The sequence below is a fragment of the Pleuronectes platessa genome, chromosome 2 (assembly GCF_947347685.1).
Source record: "Pleuronectes platessa chromosome 2, fPlePla1.1, whole genome shotgun sequence".
In the NCBI taxonomy this organism is placed as follows: Eukaryota; Metazoa; Chordata; class Actinopteri; order Pleuronectiformes; family Pleuronectidae; genus Pleuronectes; species Pleuronectes platessa.
The window spans coordinates 17,857,716-17,878,688 of record NC_070627.1 but is presented as its reverse complement, the minus strand read 5'-3'; the positions used below and the strand labels follow the sequence as shown (position 1 = coordinate 17,878,688).

Genomic DNA, 20,973 nt, shown 5'->3' with positions numbered 1-20,973 from the left:
ATTTTGGCCACTTTCTCTACAGAGGGACAGTTGGTGTGTGTGTGTGTGTGTGTGTGTGTGTGTGTGTGTGTGTGTGTGTGTGTGTGTGTGTGTTGGTATAACCGGAATTCAGGGACAATTTGTCCGTCTACACACCGGCAATCCGCGAACCTTAGGGTAATTTGAGGACTATGCCAAGGTCCCCGGATTTCAAACAATTTATTTGCATTTGTGACTGTCAGAGGAACATCCTCTCTCATTTTCGTTCAAAGTCCTTTTTTACCACAAACCTGTTTTTAGGTGTATCCCAGTGTATAGAGTAGCGCATCCTATCGGTTGTGCTTATATTGCACTTTCATACACATTTCCTACACACACGGTTCGATTTTGCCGCCCTTTTCACTGATTGGTTGGTTCGAACAAGTGGGTGGCGTCTACAGGAAGTTCGCTCCAAGGACCGCCCCGACTGGGCTTTTAAACATTAAATCCCATTTGAAGCTGCTGGCGACCAATGGATGCACTATAGGATTTAAAACATACAGGTAAGCATTAAAACTTGTAAACAAAGTATATATTTGCATGTGGAAGTATTTTACACCATAACAATAACTTATTAAGTTTAATTTTTTTTTTTTTATTATTGATGCATATTTTAATGGAAATAAAGTTAGTTTAACTTCAATGCATATTGGCATTAGGTTGTTTTTACAGCATTGCTAATGCATGCTGTTGAGGCCGGTGTTACCTTCACAAGGCTGCACTAGTAGTAGAGCTAACAGCTACCAGCTCTCAGCTGCAGCAGCTTCAGAGCAGGCAGGAGAGGATCAGTCTTGTATTTTGGAGGAATGTGCTTCGTGCAGTGTCGTGTAACCAGCTGTTTTGTGGACTAGAGAAGGTGAGGATGTTTGATTCGTGTTCATTTTAAGCCACACAAGCCTATTTTCATGCACGTGGAAGCTCCGTGTCGGCAGCGGCCACGCCCCCTCGTTGAGCCGTGCGTGCATGCCTTCACACAGGTGATAGTACTGAGCACAGGTGGTGGGGATGAGGACAGCAGCTTTGAGCAGTTACAGAGTGGTCCGGTCAGTGTTTGGGAGCTGAAAACAGCTAAAAACAACTAAGGTAATGTGGAGTTGTTTGTTTAAACAAGCTAGTGGCTACACTGTTCTTGTTAACTTGTATTGTTAGGTCTGCTTGTTAAATCGTATGTGCTTAGCTGCAGCAGCTTCAGAGCAGGCAGGAGAGGATCAGTCTTGTATTTTGGAGGAATGTGCTTCGTGCAGTGTGGTGTAACCAGCTGTTTTGTGGACTAGAGAAGGTGAGGATGTTTGATTCGTGTTCATTTTAAGCCACACAAGCCGCAGTTTATTTTCATGCACGTGGAAGCTCCGTGTCGGCAGCGGCCACGCCCCCTCGTTGAGCCGTGCGTGCGTGCGTGCCTTGACACAGGTGATAGTAATGAGCACAGGTGGTGGGGGTGAGGACAGCAGCTTTGAGCAGTTACAGAGACAGCTAAAAACAACTAAGGTAATGTGGAGTTGTTTGTTTAAACAAGCTAGTGGCTACACAGTTCTTGTTAACTTGTATTGTTAGGTCTGCTTGTTAAATCTTATGTGCTTAAAACTGTAAGCTATCAGTGTTTCCACAGAGGTTTTTGGCTGTTATCGTTATTATGAAAGTGTAAAGTACAATAGTGAGGAGCAACAAAGCTGTGGTACAGTATCTGGTGCAGTGTGTGCCATTTAAAAATGCTGTTTAATATTCATGTTGATTATTGACTATTCCATAACTGAAAGCAAGGATGAAATGTCAACAGGCTTTATTTCTATTTCATTTTTTCCCCTGAGATAGAGACTCACAGCACTCATGTTGTCTTATATAGTATTTTTAAGTGAACATCTTGCATCTGGTAGATAACAGGTTGAGCTGTTTATTGTTTTGGGTTGTTATTTGAATTAAAACAAAATTATGACAAACTAATCACATGTCAGAAGCACTGATGTGAAAACCTCACAAACCATGGTCCGTGTAAATGTCATAAAGGACCTTGGATCGGAAATGTGAACCCAGCAGTGTGCTATCGCACAATAGTCAAGTCATCTGGATACTGCTGTAAATATAATTGAATGTTAATGTAAAATTGTATATGTAGGTTAAGTTCTTGTTTGAAGAAGCAGGACAAGGACAGTGAGTGAGGAAGAGATACAGAGACTGAGGATGATCATTCAAGCAGATGAAAGACTGCATTTATTTGCGTGTCTGTTCCTACTGGATGCTAATGATGGGACATCAATCCCACAAGAGGTTCAATGCAGCTGATGTAGTTATAGAATCTCTGTACACTGAGATTATGTTACATTAAATTGTAGAGAGTTGAGTTTGTGGTCCAACACAGCTCTACACTAGAACAGACATCATCCTACTGTTAATATTTAGTTAATGTGCAGCCTATTTCTGTTGTAGAAGCATTAAGTCCTTTGTATTAAATTTAAACTTGAATGTTGATTTATGAGCTCAGAATATAGCTTCTGCTCAGATGCCACATGTAAATTACTAGACTTCTAGTACATAATAATCCTAACAACAATCTTCTTTTAATTATGTTACTCTGGCTTTTGTCACTGGCCAGTGAATCATGCAGAGGCGAAGGCGCATAAATCCAATGGATGATGCAAAATTTTTTGCTCACACTGGAAGGGATAAACTTGGACTGGACATCAATTACATTAATGCTTTCAAAGGTAAGTTGAATCTTAAACTTAAATTGGTGTCCTAACTTTTTATCACTTATTTGGTAAAGATTTATTTATTGTTTGGTTTTGTGTATTAACTAGGTCGTGGTATCTTCACCTCTGCTCCTTTTGAAAAAGGCGACTTTCTCTGCGAATATCGAGGTGACCTAATAACAAACGAAGAATGTGAAAGGAGACAGAAAATATACCATGACGCCCTTAAGGTGTTCATGTTCGAGTTCCGTTTTAGTGGTAAACTGTGGTGGTAAGTATATTATTTCAGTGCTAACTGGTCTAAATCCAAATTCCATGACTCATTGCTTTTGGTGCTGAACATATACAAATTATTGATAGAAGGCTCTTGAGTCAGGTTAATAAATACTACTCTTGTTTGTGTATAAATTGAAAGATTTGTAATTAAGTGTTGTCTTTTTGTAGTGTTGATGCAGCAAAGGAAGATGGATCACTCGGAAGACTAGTAAATGACGACCATATCAGCCCTAATGCAAAGATGAAGTACCTGAATGTGCAGGGGAAACCCCATCTGTGTTTATTTGCCATACGGGACATAGTTGCAGGAGAGGAGATAACCTATAACTATGGTGACTCAGACTGGCCGTGGAGAAGCAAGGTAGTTTTTTACTTGATGACGTGACGTGATGTTGATCCCCTGAAACAAATGGTTTAGAAAACTTCAGTTCACAAACACTTTATATTTTCCGTATAGTTTTGGTTTGAACTAATATATTGCCACATACAGACACACAAGACACTGACAGAATTGTTTGTTATTAAAATCTCCAGAAATCTGGAGGGATGTCATCGGATGTCAAACATGGTGAGGCACCATGCACAGCAAAGCTTTCTACGAGAACTCAAAAGAGGTCAACACATGAAGCCCCAAAAATGATGCCTACAAGGACATCAGCTGGTCGTCCTGAATGCTTTAATAAGGTATATAACAATTTCAAGTTCATGATTTGTGTAAACAGTTTGAAGCTACTTTTGGATGGTATGTTTCTGCATATTAATTGATTGTGTGCGTAAACTTAAGGAGGCACACCAACAGACTGTCCTCTTCTTGCTCTCATCACACTCTTCATTAGTGTTATTTTCCTGACCATCTCTTACTGCTTCAGCTACACTTAAGCCACTTTCACACATGAAGTGCACTCTGGATTTTGTCCGGACATCAATTGGAGGAACTGTAAGTGTGACCGCAAATGTCCGATTCAGTCACACCGGAATTAACTGGTCTTTAACGTGCCAGCACCCTAATACAAAATCTGGGTAATGTCTGATATGCAACAGATAATAGTCTGCAGGATTCACAGAGTGCTAGTGGGTGTGTTCATGATGTTGATGCATAATATGTACTTTAACTGCTTCTTACTTTTTTCTGATGGCCTGTATGTTGTTTTGCACTCTTTTGTTGATATTTGATGAGTTCAAATACACGCAGTTTCGTTATTATTAACATTAGTGATGAGTCCTTCTGCTGCATGCGTTGATGGTGCTCCTCCTCTCACCTGATGCAATTTGACATTTGCAGTACTGAGATCGCGTCTGACAGTCTCTTTTGTGAGCTGCATATGTAAAAGGGCAACACCGGAAAATGATCATACTAGAGTTTCAAGATTTTTGTCCTAATCAATACAAATCTAGGAAGGTTAGAGGCAAGCAGTCAGACAGCAAAAAACTCACATCCACCGCTCACAGTTAGTGTGACCGTTGTATAAGATGGGTTGTCAGTGTATATAAAGAAGGAATCAAAAGTCATCAATTCATCCGTCACAACTAACTGAGATTATTATAGTTCTATTAGCTTGCATTCTGTATTCATCTGACACCTTAGGTGACTACAATCAATTCCAAAGTGCATTTTTCTCCCCACAAAGTTGTGTGTGTGTGCGCGCTGTCACCTGAGTGTATTGTGTATAACAACAATGGTATTTAAGGACAACCTCAGAGGATGTCTTTCAGAATGTAAGGCAGAATAACATTTGAGTGTGTGTGTATAAAGCTCTGACACCAATATGACTTGGGTGGACCATACGTTATTTGGGGTCCCTCCCGTAGGTGGGGTTGTTATTGGCATCACTTTGGTACTTCATAAAGACTTTCACATGATGTCACAGACAACATGCTGTCTTCAACATATTTATAATGTTGTTCTGTTTTCTTCGGCAGGGTATTGATGAGGATATGCCTCAGGGAAGTCCTAATACCACAAATTCCCAGACCCTAGATGAAGGTCATGTACAGGTATGCAGATGTAAAACTAGAGAGGTTCCTCTTGTGCTTTTTGTAAGCAGTATGTGTTCTTTTTTCATCCAGACCTCACATATCCCTTTTGATTAGTGCATTCACATTACATGACGTTTTATTCAACTTTTCTTCCATTCATTATCTGCTACAGATGACTATCGAAAGAAGCCAGATTGAGATGACTGCAAGCAACCTGAACCAGACAAGTCCAGTGCTTGATCCACTCACCAGGACTGGACAGGTAGGTGAAGTGGGCATGATGACATGAATTGTAGAAAAGGTTAGGGTTAGTGTGTGTGTGTGCTGTCACCTGAGTGTATTATGGTGTATAAGGACAATGGTATTTAAGGACAACCTCAGAGGATGTCTTTCAGAATGTAAGGCAGAATAACATTTGAGTGTGTGTGTATTAAGCTCTGACACCAATATGACTTGGGTGGACCATACGTTATTTGGGGTCCCTCCCGTAGGTGGGGTTGTTAGTGGCATTTCTTTGGTATTTAAGAGTACTTGTACAACCTGCATTTGATCTTATGTTAGTTTAATGGGAGTGGTAATTTTTTGTATTCATGTTGTATGTCACAGATGTGGACTCGGTCACCAGTAATGCATGAAATGCAAGACAAGATCATATATAAAATCAATCAAAACAAATCTAGGCATGTTAGAGGCCTAGAGTCAGACATTAAAAAGCTCATAGCCACCAATCACAGGTAGCGTGAGACCAAAATGGGTTGTCAGAAAATAAAGAAGGAATCAAAAATCAAATTCATCCGTTACAATTAACTGTGATTAGTATAGTTCTAACAGCTTGCAGGCTGCCGTAATCAGACATTTCAGGTGACTAGAAATACTTCCAAAGTGCATTATTCTCCCCACAAAACACTTGGGACCACAGTCATGATGACTGTCACATAATGTTACAGGTATGAAGATGTTGAACCATCTAGAGAGGCTCCTTTTTTTTTTAAGCAATACTTGTTTTTATCCAGACCTCAAATATCTCTTGACTGCTGCATTCTCACTATATTACTTTTTATTCAACTTTTCTTCCATTCATTATCTGCTACAGATGATGACCGAAAGAGGCCAGATTGAGATGAGTGCAAGCAACCTGAACCAGACAAGTCCAGTGCTTGATCCACTCACCGGGATTGGACAGGTAGGTGAAGTGTGCTTGGTGACATGAATTGTGGAAAAATGTAGGGTTAGGGTTAGTGTGTGTGTGTGTGCTGTTACCTGAGTGTATTATGGTGTGTAAGGACAATGGTATTTAAGGACAATCTCAGAGGATGTCTTTCAGAATTTAAGGCAGAATAACATTTGAGTGTGTGTGTATTAAGCTCTGACACCAATATGACTTGGGTGGACCATACGTTATTTGGGGTCCCTCACGTAGGTGGGGTTGTTATTGGCATCACTTTGGTACTGCATAATTACTTTCACATGATGTCACAGACAACATCCTATCTTCAACATATTTATAATGTTGTTTTGTTCTCTTCGGCAGGGTATTAATGAGGATATGCCTCAGGGAAGTCCTGAGACCACAAATTCCCAGACCCCAGATGAAGGTCATGTGCAGGTATGAAGATGTAAAACTCTAGAGAGGTTCCTCTTGTGCTTTTTGTAAGCAGTATGTGTTCTTTTTCATCCAGACCTCAAATATCCCTTTTGATTAGTGCATTCACATTATATGACTTTTTATTCAACTTTTCTTCCATTCATTATCCGCTACAGATGACGACCGAAAGAGGCCAGATTGAGATGAGTGCAAGCAACCTGAACCAGAGAAGTCCAGTTCTTGATCCGCTCACCAGAATTGGACAGGTAGGTGAAGTGAGCATGATGACATGAATTGTAGAAAAAGTTAGGGTTAGTGTGTGTGTGTGCTGTCACCTGAGTGTATTATGGTGTATAAGGACAATGGTATTTAAGGACAACCTCAGAGGATGTCTTTCAGAATGTAAGGCAGAATAACATTTGAGTGTGTGTGTATTAAGCTCTGACACCAATATGACTTGGGTGGACCATACGTTATTTGGGGTCCCTCCCGTAGGTGGGGTTGTTAGTGGCATTTCTTTGGTATTTAAGAGTACTTGTACAACCTGCATTTGATCTTATGTTAGTTTAATGGGAGTGGTAATTTTTTGTATTCATGTTGTATGTCACAGATGTGGACTCGGTCACCAGTAATGCATGAAATGCAAGACAAGATCATATATAAAATCAATCAAAACAAATCTAGGCATGTTAGAGGCCTAGAGTCAGACATTAAAAAGCTCACAGCCACCAATCACAGGTAGCGTGAGACCAAAATGGGTTGTCAGAAAATAAAGAAGGAATCAAAAATCCAATTCATCCGTTACAATTAACTGTGATTAGTATAGTTCTAACAGCTTGCAGGCTGCCGTAATCAGACATTTCAGGTGACTAGAAATACTTCCAAAGTGCATTATTCTCCCCACAAAACACTTGGGACCACAGTCATGATGACTGTCACATAATGTTACAGGTATGAAGATGTTGAACCATCTAGAGAGGCTCCTTTTTTATTTTGTATTTTTAAGCAATACTTGTTGTTTTTATCCAGACCTCAAATATCTCTTGACTGGTGCATTCTCACTCTATTACTTTTTATTCAACTTTTCTTCCATTCATTATCTGCTACAGATGACGACCGAAAGAGGCCAGATTGAGATGAGTGCAAGCAACCTGAACCAGAGAAGTCCAGTGCTTGATCCACTCACCAGGATTGCACAGGTAGGTGAAGTGTGCTTGGTGACATGAATTGTGGAAAAATGTAGGGTTAGGTTTTGTGTGTGTGTTAGCTGTCACCTGAGTGTATTATGGTGTGTAAGGACAATGGTATTTAAGGACAATCTCAGAAGATGTCTTTCAGAATGTAAGGCAGAATAACATTTGAGTGTGTGTGTATTAAGCTCTGACACCAATATGACTTGGGTGGACCATACGTTATTTGGGGTCCCTCCCGTAGGTGGGGTTGTTAGTGTTATTTCTTTGGTATTTAAGAGTACTTGTACAACCTGCATTTGATCTTATGTTAGTTTAATGGGAGTGGTAATTTTTTGTATTCATGTTGTATGTCACAGATGTGGACTCGGTCACCAGTAATGCATGAAATGCAAGACAAGATCATATATAAAATCAATCAAAACAAATCTAGGCATGTTAGAGGCCTAGAGTCAGACATTAAAAAGCTCACAGCCACCAATCACAGGTAGCGTGAGACCAAAATGGGTTGTCAGAAAATAAAGAAGGAATCAAAAATCAAATTCATCCGTCACAATTAACTGTGATTAGTATAATTCTAACAGCTTGCAGGCTGCCGTAATCAGACATTTCAGGTGACTAGAAATACTTCCAAAGTGCATTATTCTCCCCACAAAACACTTGGAACCACAGTCATGATGACTGTCACACAATGTTACAGGTATGAAGATGTTGAACAATCTAGAGAGGCTCCTTTTTTTCTTTTTTTAGCAATACTTGTTTTTATCCAGACCTCAAATATCTCTTGACTGGTGCATTCTCACTATATTACTTTTTATTCAACTTTTCTTCCATTCATTATCTGCTACAGATGACGACCGAAAGAGGCCAGATTGAGATGAGTGCAAGCAACCTGAACCAGAGAAGTCCAGTGCTTGATCCACTCACCGGGATTGCACAGGTAGGTGAAGTGTGCTTGGTGACATGAATTGTGGAAAAATGTAGGGTTAGGTTTTGTGTGTGTGTGTGTGCTGTCACCTGAGTGTATTATGGTGTGTAAGGACAATGGTATTTAAGGACAATCTCAGAAGATGTCTTTCAGAATGTAAGGCAGAATAACATTTGAGTGTGTGTGTATTAAGCTCTGACACCAATATGACTTGGGTGGACCATACGTTATTTGGGGTCCCTCCCGTAGGTGGGGTTGTTAGTGGCATTTCTTTGGTATTTAAGAGTACTTGTACAACCTGCATTTGATCTTATGTTAGTTTAATGGGAGTGGTAATTTTTTGTATTCATGTTGTATGTCACAGATGTGGACTCGGTCACCAGTAATGCATGAAATGCAAGACAAGATCATATATAAAATCAATCAAAACAAATCTAGGCATGTTAGAGGCCTAGAGTCAGACATTAAAAAGCTCACAGCCACCAATCACAGGTAGCGTGAGACCAAAATGGGTTGTCAGAAAATAAAGAAGGAATCAAAAATCAAATTCATCCGTCACAATTAACTGTGATTAGTATAGTTCTAACAGCTTGCAGGCTGCCGTAATCAGACATTTCAGGTGACTAGAAATACTTCCAAAGTGCATTATTCTCCCCACAAAACACTTGGAACCACAGTCATGATGACTGTCACACAATGTTACAGGTATGAAGATGTTGAACCATCTAGAGAGGCTCCTTTTTTTTCTTTTTTTTTAGCAATACTTGTTCTTTTTATCCAGACCTTAAATATCCCTTTTGATTGGTGCATTCTCACTATATTACTTTTTATTTAACTTTTCTTCCATTCAATATCTGCTACAGATGATGACCGAAAGAGGCTTGATTGAGATGAGTGCAAGCAACCTGAACCAGAGAAGTCCAGTGCTTGATCCACTCACCAGGATTGCACAGGTAGGTGAAGTGTGCTTGGTGACATGAATTGTGGAAAAATGTAGGGTTAGGTTTTGTGTGTGTGTGTGTGCTGTCACCTGAGTGTATTATGGTGTGTAAGGACAATGGTATTTAAGGACAATCTCAGAAGATGTCTTTCAGAATGTAAGGCAGAATAACATTTGAGTGTGTGTGTATTAAGCTCTGACACCAATATGACTTGGGTGGACCATACGTTATTTGGGGTCCCTCCCGTAGGTGGGGTTGTTAGTGGCATTTCTTTGGTATTTAAGAGTTCTTGTACAACCTGCATTTGATCTTATGTTAGTTTAATGGGAGTGGTAATTTTTTGTATTCATGTTGTATGTCACAGATGTGGACTCGGTCACCAGTAATGCATGAAATGCAAGACAAGATCATATATAAAATCAATCAAAACAAATCTAGGCATGTTAGAGGCCTAGAGTCAGACAGCAAAAAGCTCACAGCCACCAATCACAGGTAGCGTGAGACCAAAATGGGTTGTCAGAAAATAAAGAAGGAATCAAGAATCAAATTCATCCGTCACAATTAACTGTGATTAGTATAGTTCTAACAGCTTGCAGGCTGCCGTAATCAGACATTTCAGGTGACTAGAAATACTTCCAAAGTGCATTATTCTCCCCACAAAACACTTGGAACCACAGTCATGATGACTGTCACACAATGTTACAGGTATGAAGATGTTGAACCATCTAGAGAGGCTCCTTTTTTTTCTTTTTTTTTAGCAATACTTGTTCTTTTTATCCAGACCTTAAATATCCCTTTTGATTGGTGCATTCTCACTATATTACTTTTTATTTAACTTTTCTTCCATTCAATATCTGCTACAGATGATGACCGAAAGAGGCTTGATTGAGATGACAATCTTATCAATCAAGGGTGGGGTTGATAGTGGCCTTTCTTTAACATTCTGCGAGTCTGCCAACATCTTATCATGAGGGAAACGTTAAATACAAATTTACCTTTTTGGCAACGGTAGTAAGATGAGCTATTCAGACAGCTGAACAAATATTGGTGTCTCAAATGGGCTGTCTACAAAGTAACACTGTAAAGAGATACTGTACTACAAATATAATCAAAAATATTCCATTCACTTTACATTAGAAGTATTTAAACATATACTAATAAATATTATGAGTAAAAAAATGTGTTTCTGGTCAGGCAGAACACCAGAAACACCAGAAGAATCCAATCCACTTCAGTTGTGGTTTATTCCAGTCTTTGTGCAGAGCAGCGGCAGGTTATATGGCTGATACAGACAGGTGGTAGCTGGTCAAGGCAGCTGAGGCTGGTTTTATTTAAACAGAAAATATGTCATGCGTTATCACTACACATTAAACTTAATACATAGGAAGCTAATGTCTATGGCTACCATCTAACTATTAAGAGCTAATTCAGTGTAATCATTCTAACCAACAATTCAAGTATTAGAATACTGCAACATTTACTATGAACAGAGGAACTTACATTTCCAGTCAGACAGTTGTTGTATGTAGAGCACAGGGTTATTCTGCAGGTCAGGGCTTATACCTGAACGATGGTTCCTGTGCACTCTTTGCTTTAATTGAAATTAGGTGGTAGCTCATTGTCTACCTTTTCTACATTTGGGAAGGACTGTTTGTGTTTTGAGAACATTTCTCCAAGCTATTGATTCGACAGTTGAGGATATTTCCAACTGTACTGAAGAAGCATGTACAGTGCTCTGTTCTGTCGCTCTGCACATACATTAACTTATCCCGTGCTCAAAAAAGTAATGGATTAATCAAAACTTTTATCTCATGCAATAGCATATTGCGTCCTTAATCTAATAAAACATTGTCTCAATGCCCATCTCTAAGGTATCTAAACCTATTCAGAGCAATACAAATCCTGCAAACTAGTGTTTTTAATTGCTAATTGTAAATGGATTGCACCTTTTTAGTGGGATTTTTGTTGACCTGCTGCCCAACTTATATGCATGTGCATTGTCTATTTTAAAGGGTATGTCATTCATGATTACAGCACCTTATAAATATATAGTGTATTCAATCTGCTTTTTATTAATTCTGTTAATTGTTACTCATAAGTATCTTGAAAGATTTACCAATACATTTCTTTTTTTAAAGGAAACCAACTAAAACAAACAGATTGTGAAGTATCTTGCTTTTCAAATGTTAGACACAAACAAATGTTTCACTTTTGTTTTTAGTGTCCGAAACATCACCTAGTGTGCGCAACAATAGGCTCCTTGGACAAGTGTGTTCAGTGTGTGGGACCTGTATCCTCCAAGTGGCTTGGCTATCAATGCAAAGGTGAATTTTTAATGGAGTATGTGGTAAATGGTAGTAGGTGGATGAATGTGCATTGTTCTAATGTATGACTTACTACAATGTAAAGAAAAATGGGTAAAAGAGATTTCATGGTGAAATGAAACACTGCAACATCAATTTGGCAGCAAGTGAATAATTGTATTGTCTAAATATTATGATTACTTGAGGAGGTTAATTTTGTCCCTTTGTCACTGACAAGGACTGAGTTAAATGGATCTAAGTGATATTTTTAGATGTGTAGTCAAGCTTCCAGAGTGCAAGTGATTCCTTAAGATTTGCAAATCATTTAACTCTATCTAAAAACATGTAAAGAAAACGCATCAAATATTGAAACTGAGAAATGTTGTTTGGACAAGGCAGAAAAATAAAAACAGACTTGCTGCAATCTTCAGGTCCTCAGGCCGCACTGTATTAAAAACAGACATGATTCTGTAGTGGAAATCACTGCATGGGATGAGGAGCACTGCTGAAAACCATTGTCAGACAAGACCGTTCATCACTGCATCCCCAAATTAAGTTAAAACATACATAAACAAGATTCAGATACAGTGCCGCCTTCTCAGGGCCCAGCAGGCTCATTTAAGATGGACTGAGGTGAAGTACAAAACTGACCTATGGTCTGACCAATCAAAATAGGAAAATTCCTTCTTGACACTGCATCGTCCGGACAAAATAGGAGAGGGACGTATCAGTTATAAAGACACCATCTGTAATGGTATGGGGGGCATTAGTGCACATCTTTAAAGTTACAACTTTTATTGAAAAGTAATATTGACTTAAAAATGAGCAACTCAAAAGAAAATCTCAGGTTCAACAGTAAATATGTATGTCTTTGTATAATTTTCAATCAAGTAATGGGTTTAAATGATTTGCTAATTATGACATTTTACGCAGCATCCCAAGTTTCATTGAAACATTGTTGTATTCCAAACTACTGCAGTGTTATGATAGGATAACAACTTAAATAGACTGTCATAGTTTAAATTAATATATTCAAAATGTGTTGCAGTCTGTTCAGGAGTCTGGCATAAATCCTGCCTCAGACGAATAAATGATAACCTCCAACACCACTCAAAGGTGAGTACCCAATTAACTCCTACACTGTTGCACATAACCATCTGGTAAGTTCACCCTAGAAACTGTATAGAAAGGGCAGGCACATTAAAAAAAAATACTACCAATAAGTTTGCACCTCACTTTCTTCATCATGGACAGTCGTTACACCTTCAAACGCACCACACTGATTGGTCTTAACCACTGGGTTTCAGCCACTAACACATAGCTTGAAGACTGGCAAGATGGATTGTAGTGTGATCTCACTAATTTCCTGTGAATCAAGGTGCGATCTAAGGTAAACACTGTCTATAAAATGTAAATCACCACTCAAACTGTTTTCTCACCATTTCAGGGGCAGCAGTTTTCTGAATGTCCTGAGGGTGAGCTGTCGTCAGATCAGGAGAACATGTCTGATATGGAATACGTACCAGACTCTGAGTCACAAGAAGATGAAGAAGATGAAGATAATGAAGACTCAGATGCAAGAGTGCCCTTTATGTCTAATCATTCAAAACGAGAACAGATTCAAGTAAATCCAGCGATGCCCGATGTCAGAACATCTAAAGTGTCAGACACAAGCTTTCCAGTTGTACCCAGCACGTCAAAGTCTTGGCAACCTCTTGAAGATGACATGGGTGCCAATGCTGCTAAAATGTCGAATGATAAGCCAGAGGGTGAAGCTGAGATTCACAAACCAGAATCAACACATCTGACATTGAGCAAAAAAAATTTCTGTTATGTTTGTGGTAAACCACAAAGCAAAATTTCACGCCACTTGAAAACGCATAAGACACATGCTGAAATTGTACATGCATTTTCTCTCCCTGAGCACTCCAAAGAGCGCAAAAAACTGATAGAAAAAATGAGGAATAAAGGAAATTTTAGACATAACGCTACAGTTTTACAAGAAGGAACCGGACAACTGAAGGTGAAGAAAAAAACAAAAGCTAAAGTTGTAGCAGGAAACTTTATTCACTGTATGTACTGTCAAGGAATGTACATTCGTAAGGAGCTTTGGAGACATGTCCGCAGATGCCCCTGCAAGCCAGAAGATTTGGATGAAGAACCTGGAAGAACAAAAGTGCTGGGTTTGGCTGGAGCTCAACAGTCTATGTCCTGTCAGCAGATTCCAAGTGGAGTGTGGAAGCTGATTAGTGTAATGAGGCAGGATGAGGTTACCTCTGTTGTGCGGAATGACTTTTCAATTATTCAGTTTGCCCAGTCACTTTACAACAGGCACGGACACGACCCTACAAAATATGAATACATAAGACAGAAGCTTCGTGAAATCGGACGTCTGTTGTTATGTTTGCGCACGGACTTCTCAGTACATAACCTAGAGGACGCTGTTAAACCTGCAAACTTTAAGACAGTTGTGCAAGCAGTGAAAAAAGTTTCAGGTTTCGATGATGAAAAGCTGTCATACCGAACACCCAGCCTTGCACTTAAATTAGGACATGCTCTGAACAAAATCAATGACATCATTCATTGTCGGGCCCTCATGGCTGAAGATGATGAACTGGTCAAGTCCACTGGCTTTTTCAAAAAATTGTACACATCCAAGTGGGCTGAGTTGGTGTCTCACAGTGCACTGAACACGCTGAGTGATGCAAAGTACAACAAACCATCAACTCTACCCTTCACAGAAGATGTTCAGATGCTTCATCAGTTCCTCCAGAAATCTGCAGAAAGTGCCTTTAGCAAATTGAAGGAGGAGGCCACGGCTCAAAATTATGGTCGTCTTGCAAATGCTACACTTTCACAAATAATTGTTTTTAATCGTAGACGTGCTGGGGAGGTTTCGAAGATGCGCCTCAAAAGCTTTGAGCAGAGGGACTGCTCAAAGCTCCATGACGATGTTGCTATCGGACTATCACATGTTGAACAGAAGCTCTGCAACTTTTTTAGCAGAATAGAAATTATGGGAAAAAGAGGGAGAAAAGTTGCAGTTCTGCTCACCCCAAGTGTTTTAGATGCTCTGTCACTTTTGATTAGTAAACGGTCTGAGTGTGGTATTTGTGCCACAAATGTCTTCTTGTTTGCGAGACCCAAGTCAATGAGCCACTATAGAGGACAGGACTCTTTGCGTGTCCATGCAAGCCAGTGTGGAGCAAAGCACCCTGAGCACCTCAGGTCTACACAGCTCAGGAAGCATGTTGCCACACTTTCCCAAGTACTAAATTTAAAAAACAATGAACTTGATCAGGTTGCAGATTTTCTTGGTCATGACATTCGTGTTCACAGAGATTTTTATAGATTACCAGTTCCCACCACACAACTGGCCAAGATTTCAAAACTGCTTTTGACCATGGAAAAGGGACATCTCTCCAGCCTGCAAGGGAAATCTCTGGATGAGATTGAACTAGAAGGTGTGTATAGAAATTAGCACGTAAGGATGTCATTTTAGGGTTGTATGCTTTTTATTCTGAACATCAAATCAAAGACATCTGGACTAGCCTTAGTTCCCTGGTCACTAACTTTTTCTTTGCACAGATCACATTTCATGTCCAAATATATGGCATGTCTTCTGTTAAGAATCAAATACTCTACTGCTGACTACTGCAAAGCTAGGAAATAAATCAACATTGTGGTTTATCAACTTGCACTGCAATTGTATTAAGATAATGCTTTATGATCATATTGTGTGAACGTTTTACAAAACTTGGTTGTTCAAATCAGTATTATTAAATAGCCTCAGAAGTCCTTACATATATTTTTTGTGCACACAATTTATAATTAAATCCATTTTGAATGCACAATAGGAAGGCTTTCACGGCAATTGACCGTCTGCTTCAGATTTTGTAATTTTCGCATCTCAATCCAAAGGCTTTTTACTGTTTAACCTCACCTTTACCTTTGTGGATTTACCTAACGTTACTACTATAGTGAGCTAATATATAATTTCCAATTGTTAATTGATTATTTATAAGCTTTTCATGTAATGATGAGCTATTCATGTTACCTTTTCCCAGAGGAACTTGCACTGACTGACACTGAGGCCAAGGACAGTGAGGGTGAGTCGGATGAGAGTGACACAGCTGTCACAGCATCAGAAGGTGGAAATGCCGAGCCTGTTGGTGCTGCATTAGCTTCTACACTCACAGAACAGGTCCAGGAAACTGCAGATTTAGGCAAGTTACCACACCCTAAAGTTATGTTTCTATTGCTAAAATTGACCTTATCCTGTGTAAAAAACTACTTTTGTTGTATTGTGTGTAGCAGGAACTGTGTCGTCCACAGTAGATGAGACTGCTTCTCCGTCTGAAGGTAAGGCAAGTTTGAAGGCATTTAAGAATGGTATTAAAGAAAAAAAATGCAATTAATAAAGACATCATATAAATAGAATGATTGAATTTAATAGAAAAAATTATACAGTTGCTGGTTAAGAAGCATACTAGATAACTGCAAAGTTGGATTCTTGGTGAGGACCTCTGTTGCATGTCATACTCCTCTCTACCCCTGCATCTGTGCATCTCAATTTCTCTCTATTGCAAGTTCCGTTGCTTTTGTACAAAACTACTTAGTACCATCAGGCACGCCTCTGTCCCAAATTCATTCTGCACTAAAATAACTATCCTCTGCCATAAGACGTCTGCAACACATGGCCACACAGTCCCAGGGTCTCATTTATAACCGTTGCATATGCACAAAATGTCTCGCTTCTCGCACAAACGATGGGATTTATAAAAACTATATTGACGAGAGAATGCGCACTTCCAGGCTAACTCAGACCATGCGTACACACATTTTGGAGATGGTAAATGGTGATGCTGACGTGAGGAGGTGAACTACAGCCAGACTATTAAACCGCTTCATCGTTAACATTAAAACCAACAGCTTATTTGTGTTTGCGCGACATAACTGCTCCATAGGAGCCTTTTAATTGAAAAATATATAAAACAATTTACAGCAAATTACGTTCAGATTCCATTAAACAGATGAGAGAGAGCCGAGTAATTCATAGTTTTTAATTATATCTTCCAACATTGCATGTATCATTAAGGACGTGTGTGTAAAATCGCTGCAGTGAATGAGATCACTTACAAAAAATAAAGAAACTATTCACTTTCCAACTTCTTTTTACAAATAACACCTCAGAGGGGGAGGTTAGGATCCAATGATGTGTGAAGTAATAAGTCCGATTGCTCTAAATAAAATAAATACATCGATGACACTCGTGCGTGATGGATGCAGGAAATTAAGTTTCATTGATCAGAGTTTTTGTCCCATGATGATGACTCATCAGTTAATACAGATCCTACAGATCTGTAATCTTGGATTTTTGTGCTGAAGTATTAGATGGACCAATGGAACCGAACCATCCCAGTACACAAACAGTCATATCAAAATAATTCTGACATTTTTTTATAGCTTTGGGGCATCACAGCTGCTATGAATTTAATAATCCTGGAACTTTGGATGATTCAAATAATAACAGGCGATCCAACAAGTTCCCACAGTGTGAAGCGATACTTTTCTTTTTTTATTTCAGGCACTGTTCTTTCTACTATTCTCACTCTTACTCACTATATTATCTGCAGCAGCAGTGTATCTGTGTATTTTTTTCTATTAGGGACATCAATGCTGTCCCATAAAATCGCTCTTCAACTCCACCTCAGTAACAAACACCTTGATGTCAGTGTCAGAAAGTTTTGCTTCCTCTTGTCATTGCTTGACGCTGTGACTCATCGTGGAAACCCATTGGTCAGCAGGATAATTTGAAATTCATTATTTGCTTTGCATTGACCATTTATGGTTGAATGTCGGCTTGCAGAGGGCAAGATATGAGGCAGAGCCACGTACAAACGTTTCCAGGTGCACATATACACTTTTAGAGTGAATCCTATGCACTGGGTTATAAATGTGGCCCCTGATCGTGATTGCAGCGGGACTGCTTGGCATGTCATGTTGGGGTTGTCCTTCGGGATGTCTACCCTCATCAAATGCTGCTAGAGACTTTAATCTTGAAGACTTTAATCTTGATGATGTTTTCCTGCACGTGGCATCTATTGCACTTCTGTCCGTCCTGGGAGAGGGATCCCTCACATGTGGCTCTCTCTGAGGTTTCTATGTATTTTTACCCTGTTAAAAGGGTTTTTAGTAGTTTTTCCTTACTCTTGCTGAGGGTTAAGGACAGAGGATGTCACACCCTGTTAAAGCCCTATGAGATATGAGGTAATTTGTGAATACAAGCTATACAAATAAAATTTGATTGATTGATTGATCTTAACATCATGATGTCAATGTGGGATTATATGCAGAGCCAGAAGAGACATTGAGACAGTTCAAATGCACAGCAGAACAATGGGGACTTCCCCAGGATGCTGAACAACCTACCTGCCAAGTATACAGGAGAACGGGTGCTCATACCAAATATTGATTTGACTTCGTTTTTTTCTATTAACAGTTAATATATAAATCTCAAACTATTAATGGTATTACTCTTATAAGCATCCCAGATTTATCTGCCTAAAACTTGTGCAGAGTATTGTATATACAATATACACAAATCATCCACTACATAAAAACCTCTGAATGGTGAATTAATAACATTGATTGAATATTAACAACTGAGTTAGACCGATGTAGATGGGGAAAATCATATCAAGTGAACCGTCAACAGGTAACAAGTTATCAAGAATTTTCATCAAAGAGACAATTAGTTGGAAGTTTTGATGGATCCAAGTAGCCAACACAGTTTGTTTTCTGTTTGTGTGACAAATGTTTTCTACATATTTTCCTGTATATCTTCCAGGCAAAACTCATCAAGAACATCATTCCAGAAAAGTGAAAAAGAAGATCTGGTCCAAGGCTGAGGAGGCTGCAGTAATGCGGCACTTCAAAGCTTACATACTCAAAGGAAGACTAGCCACCAAACATGAATGCAGTCACTGCAAGATGGTCGAAGGCTCCGTGTTAGCACAACGAACAGTGCAAAATATAAGGGACTTTGTGAGAAACCGGGGAACAACTGCAAAGAGAAAGGCAGAGCAGCAAAAGCTGTAAATCCACTGACTTGTGTTCATTTGTTTTTGTTTGCATTGTGGTTTGGCTGATGCCTTAACGTTTTAAAAGGCAAAATGTTTCAAAAAATGTTATTTTAAAGTGGATAAAAGTAATACTTCAGCAGACAAGCTAATGGAAGTTCATAATGCCCATTTTTTTTTTGTTTTTAGCGTGTGTGGCTGCTAAGAAATTAGGTTTTGCTGTATGCAAATCCTGTTTACAATTGTAATAGGTATTTGAAGTTCGCTCCAAACAAATGCTAAAAAAAATCCAGTTCTGTTTTTCTTCATCTTGTGGTTAAGCTCAGAATTGGGATCACTTAAAAATAAGTGATCCCAATTCTGAGCTTAACCACAAGATGAAGAATAACAGAACTGGATTTTTTTTATATATATATATATATATATTTCTTATTTAAAAAAATATATAAGTTTGACCTAATTTTAGGGTAATAAAATAATGGTCCCCATTATGCTGTGTTCTGTCAGGTGTGTGTGTTTGTTAATGAGGAGCTATTTAAAAGGTGACGTCATTGTCCCTTTAAAGTCCCAACATTGTTTGTTGTGTCCTCAAATGCCACAAAAGATAGATGTCTGCGAAAACCACAACCCAGTCAGGGCCTTGTGTATAGAGTTCTGTAGCTTGTTTCTACATTCTAAAGTGAGCTGAATTTTTTTCAGATTTTTTAGAGTGTGTTGACCTTACTCCCATTGCTCTAGGACATCGGGAAAGGGTAGTCCCTGTTTACCACCACCGGGCCTGTTTGAGGAAAAAGTCTTTCTATACCCTCTTTACCTGTGTGTGTGTGTGTGTGTGTGTGTGTGTGTGTGTGTGTGTGTGTGTGTGTGTGTGTGTGTGTGTGTGTGTGTGTGTGTGTGTGTGTGTGTGTGTGTGTGTGTGTGTGTGTGTGTGTGTGTGTGTGTGTGTGTGTGTGTGTGTGTGTGTGTGTGTGTGTGTGTGTGTGTGTGTGTGTGTGTGTGTGTGTGTGTGTGTGTGTGTGTGTGTGTGTGTGTTCTGGTTAAAGAATAAGTCATTGTATGACAGGCCAGCTGTCATGTGTCCTCTCTGTCTTGACAGGGCCTCAGCACCTGTGACTCCTCTGCTTCTTCACTGTTCTAGTGCTGCTTGTTTGTATCTGCTAGCTTTTTGTCCACTTATTGAGAGGTGAAGAGACATATTGAAGAGACATATTGACCTTTAGGAAAAAGTTTTACCCCAACGTGATACTCAGATACCGACCATATAACTCCTCCATTTCAATTGTCATTTCTTCCCCCCCTTAATCTCTATCAGACATTTCCTTATCTATAAATATTTAAAACATTGACACATATTTACATTGTTAAAAACTCTCTTCTTATCAGTGTTAGAAATATTGTAATTTTGTTGAAGTGTTCAGCTTCACGCTGCATCTTTTTTCACTTCTGTCTGTCCTGAGAGACAGATCCCTCACATGTGGCTCTCTCTGAGGTCTCTATGCTTTTCCTTGCTCCTGTTGAGGGCTAAGGACACAGGATGTCACACCTTGTTAAGATTTCTGAATATGGGCTATACAAAATATATTTGATTGATTATTAGAGGATGTTACCTGAAGTCCCCTCCACCATCTGACACCTCAATAAGAGTTTCCAAAACACCCAATGTGCGTAAAATTCATTTTCATAAATACAAGTACTTTATTCAAATTGGAAAAAAAACTTTATTTGAGGCAGCAGCTTTACTCCAAGTTAATTCATGTTGAAAACCACAGGTGACAGAAGAATCATTCAGATCTAAACTCTTATGTAAAAGTTTCATTACCACATAAAAAAATATTCACATTCTGGTTAAAGCTCTGCATTGAAAATGTTTAATAAAAGTACTTAAAGAACTTTAAGCATTACATAAAAAGGTTCTAAACCAGACTGGTATATTATTATATGTAAATAGTTTCCTTCATAGCCTTTGATTTCATGTAGGGCTGCATC

General features: G+C 39.1%; 1 protein-coding gene across 7 annotated transcripts; it reads left to right on the top strand.

Annotated features, from left to right (window-relative positions):
• The first annotated feature begins 39 nt into the window (after positions 1-39).
• LOC128460698 (uncharacterized) lies at positions 40-19,346 on the top strand. 7 transcript variants are annotated; one of them, XM_053445968.1, is made up of 19 exons: positions 40-521; positions 2,609-2,720; positions 2,814-2,976; positions 3,150-3,342; positions 3,516-3,665; positions 4,902-4,976; positions 5,131-5,220; positions 6,052-6,141; positions 6,490-6,564; positions 6,720-6,809; positions 7,653-7,742; positions 8,584-8,673; positions 9,525-9,614; positions 11,824-11,926; positions 12,954-13,021; positions 13,353-15,369; positions 15,973-16,131; positions 16,220-16,267; positions 18,756-19,346. In XM_053445968.1, the coding sequence occupies exons 2-19, from the start codon at positions 2,615-2,617 to the stop codon at positions 19,004-19,006; spliced, it is 3,948 nt and encodes a 1,315-aa protein (XP_053301943.1). In that variant the 5' UTR covers positions 40-521; positions 2,609-2,614; the 3' UTR covers positions 19,007-19,346. The 7 variants fall into 7 exon arrangements, with proteins under 7 accessions (XP_053301943.1, XP_053301945.1, XP_053301944.1 ...); XM_053445967.1 differs by lacking the exon at positions 40-521 and adding an exon at positions 569-1,101; XM_053445970.1 differs by lacking the exon at positions 40-521 and having other exon boundaries at positions 567-2,720; positions 2,814-2,873; positions 3,161-3,342.
• The last annotated feature ends 1,627 nt before the right edge of the window (positions 19,347-20,973 follow it).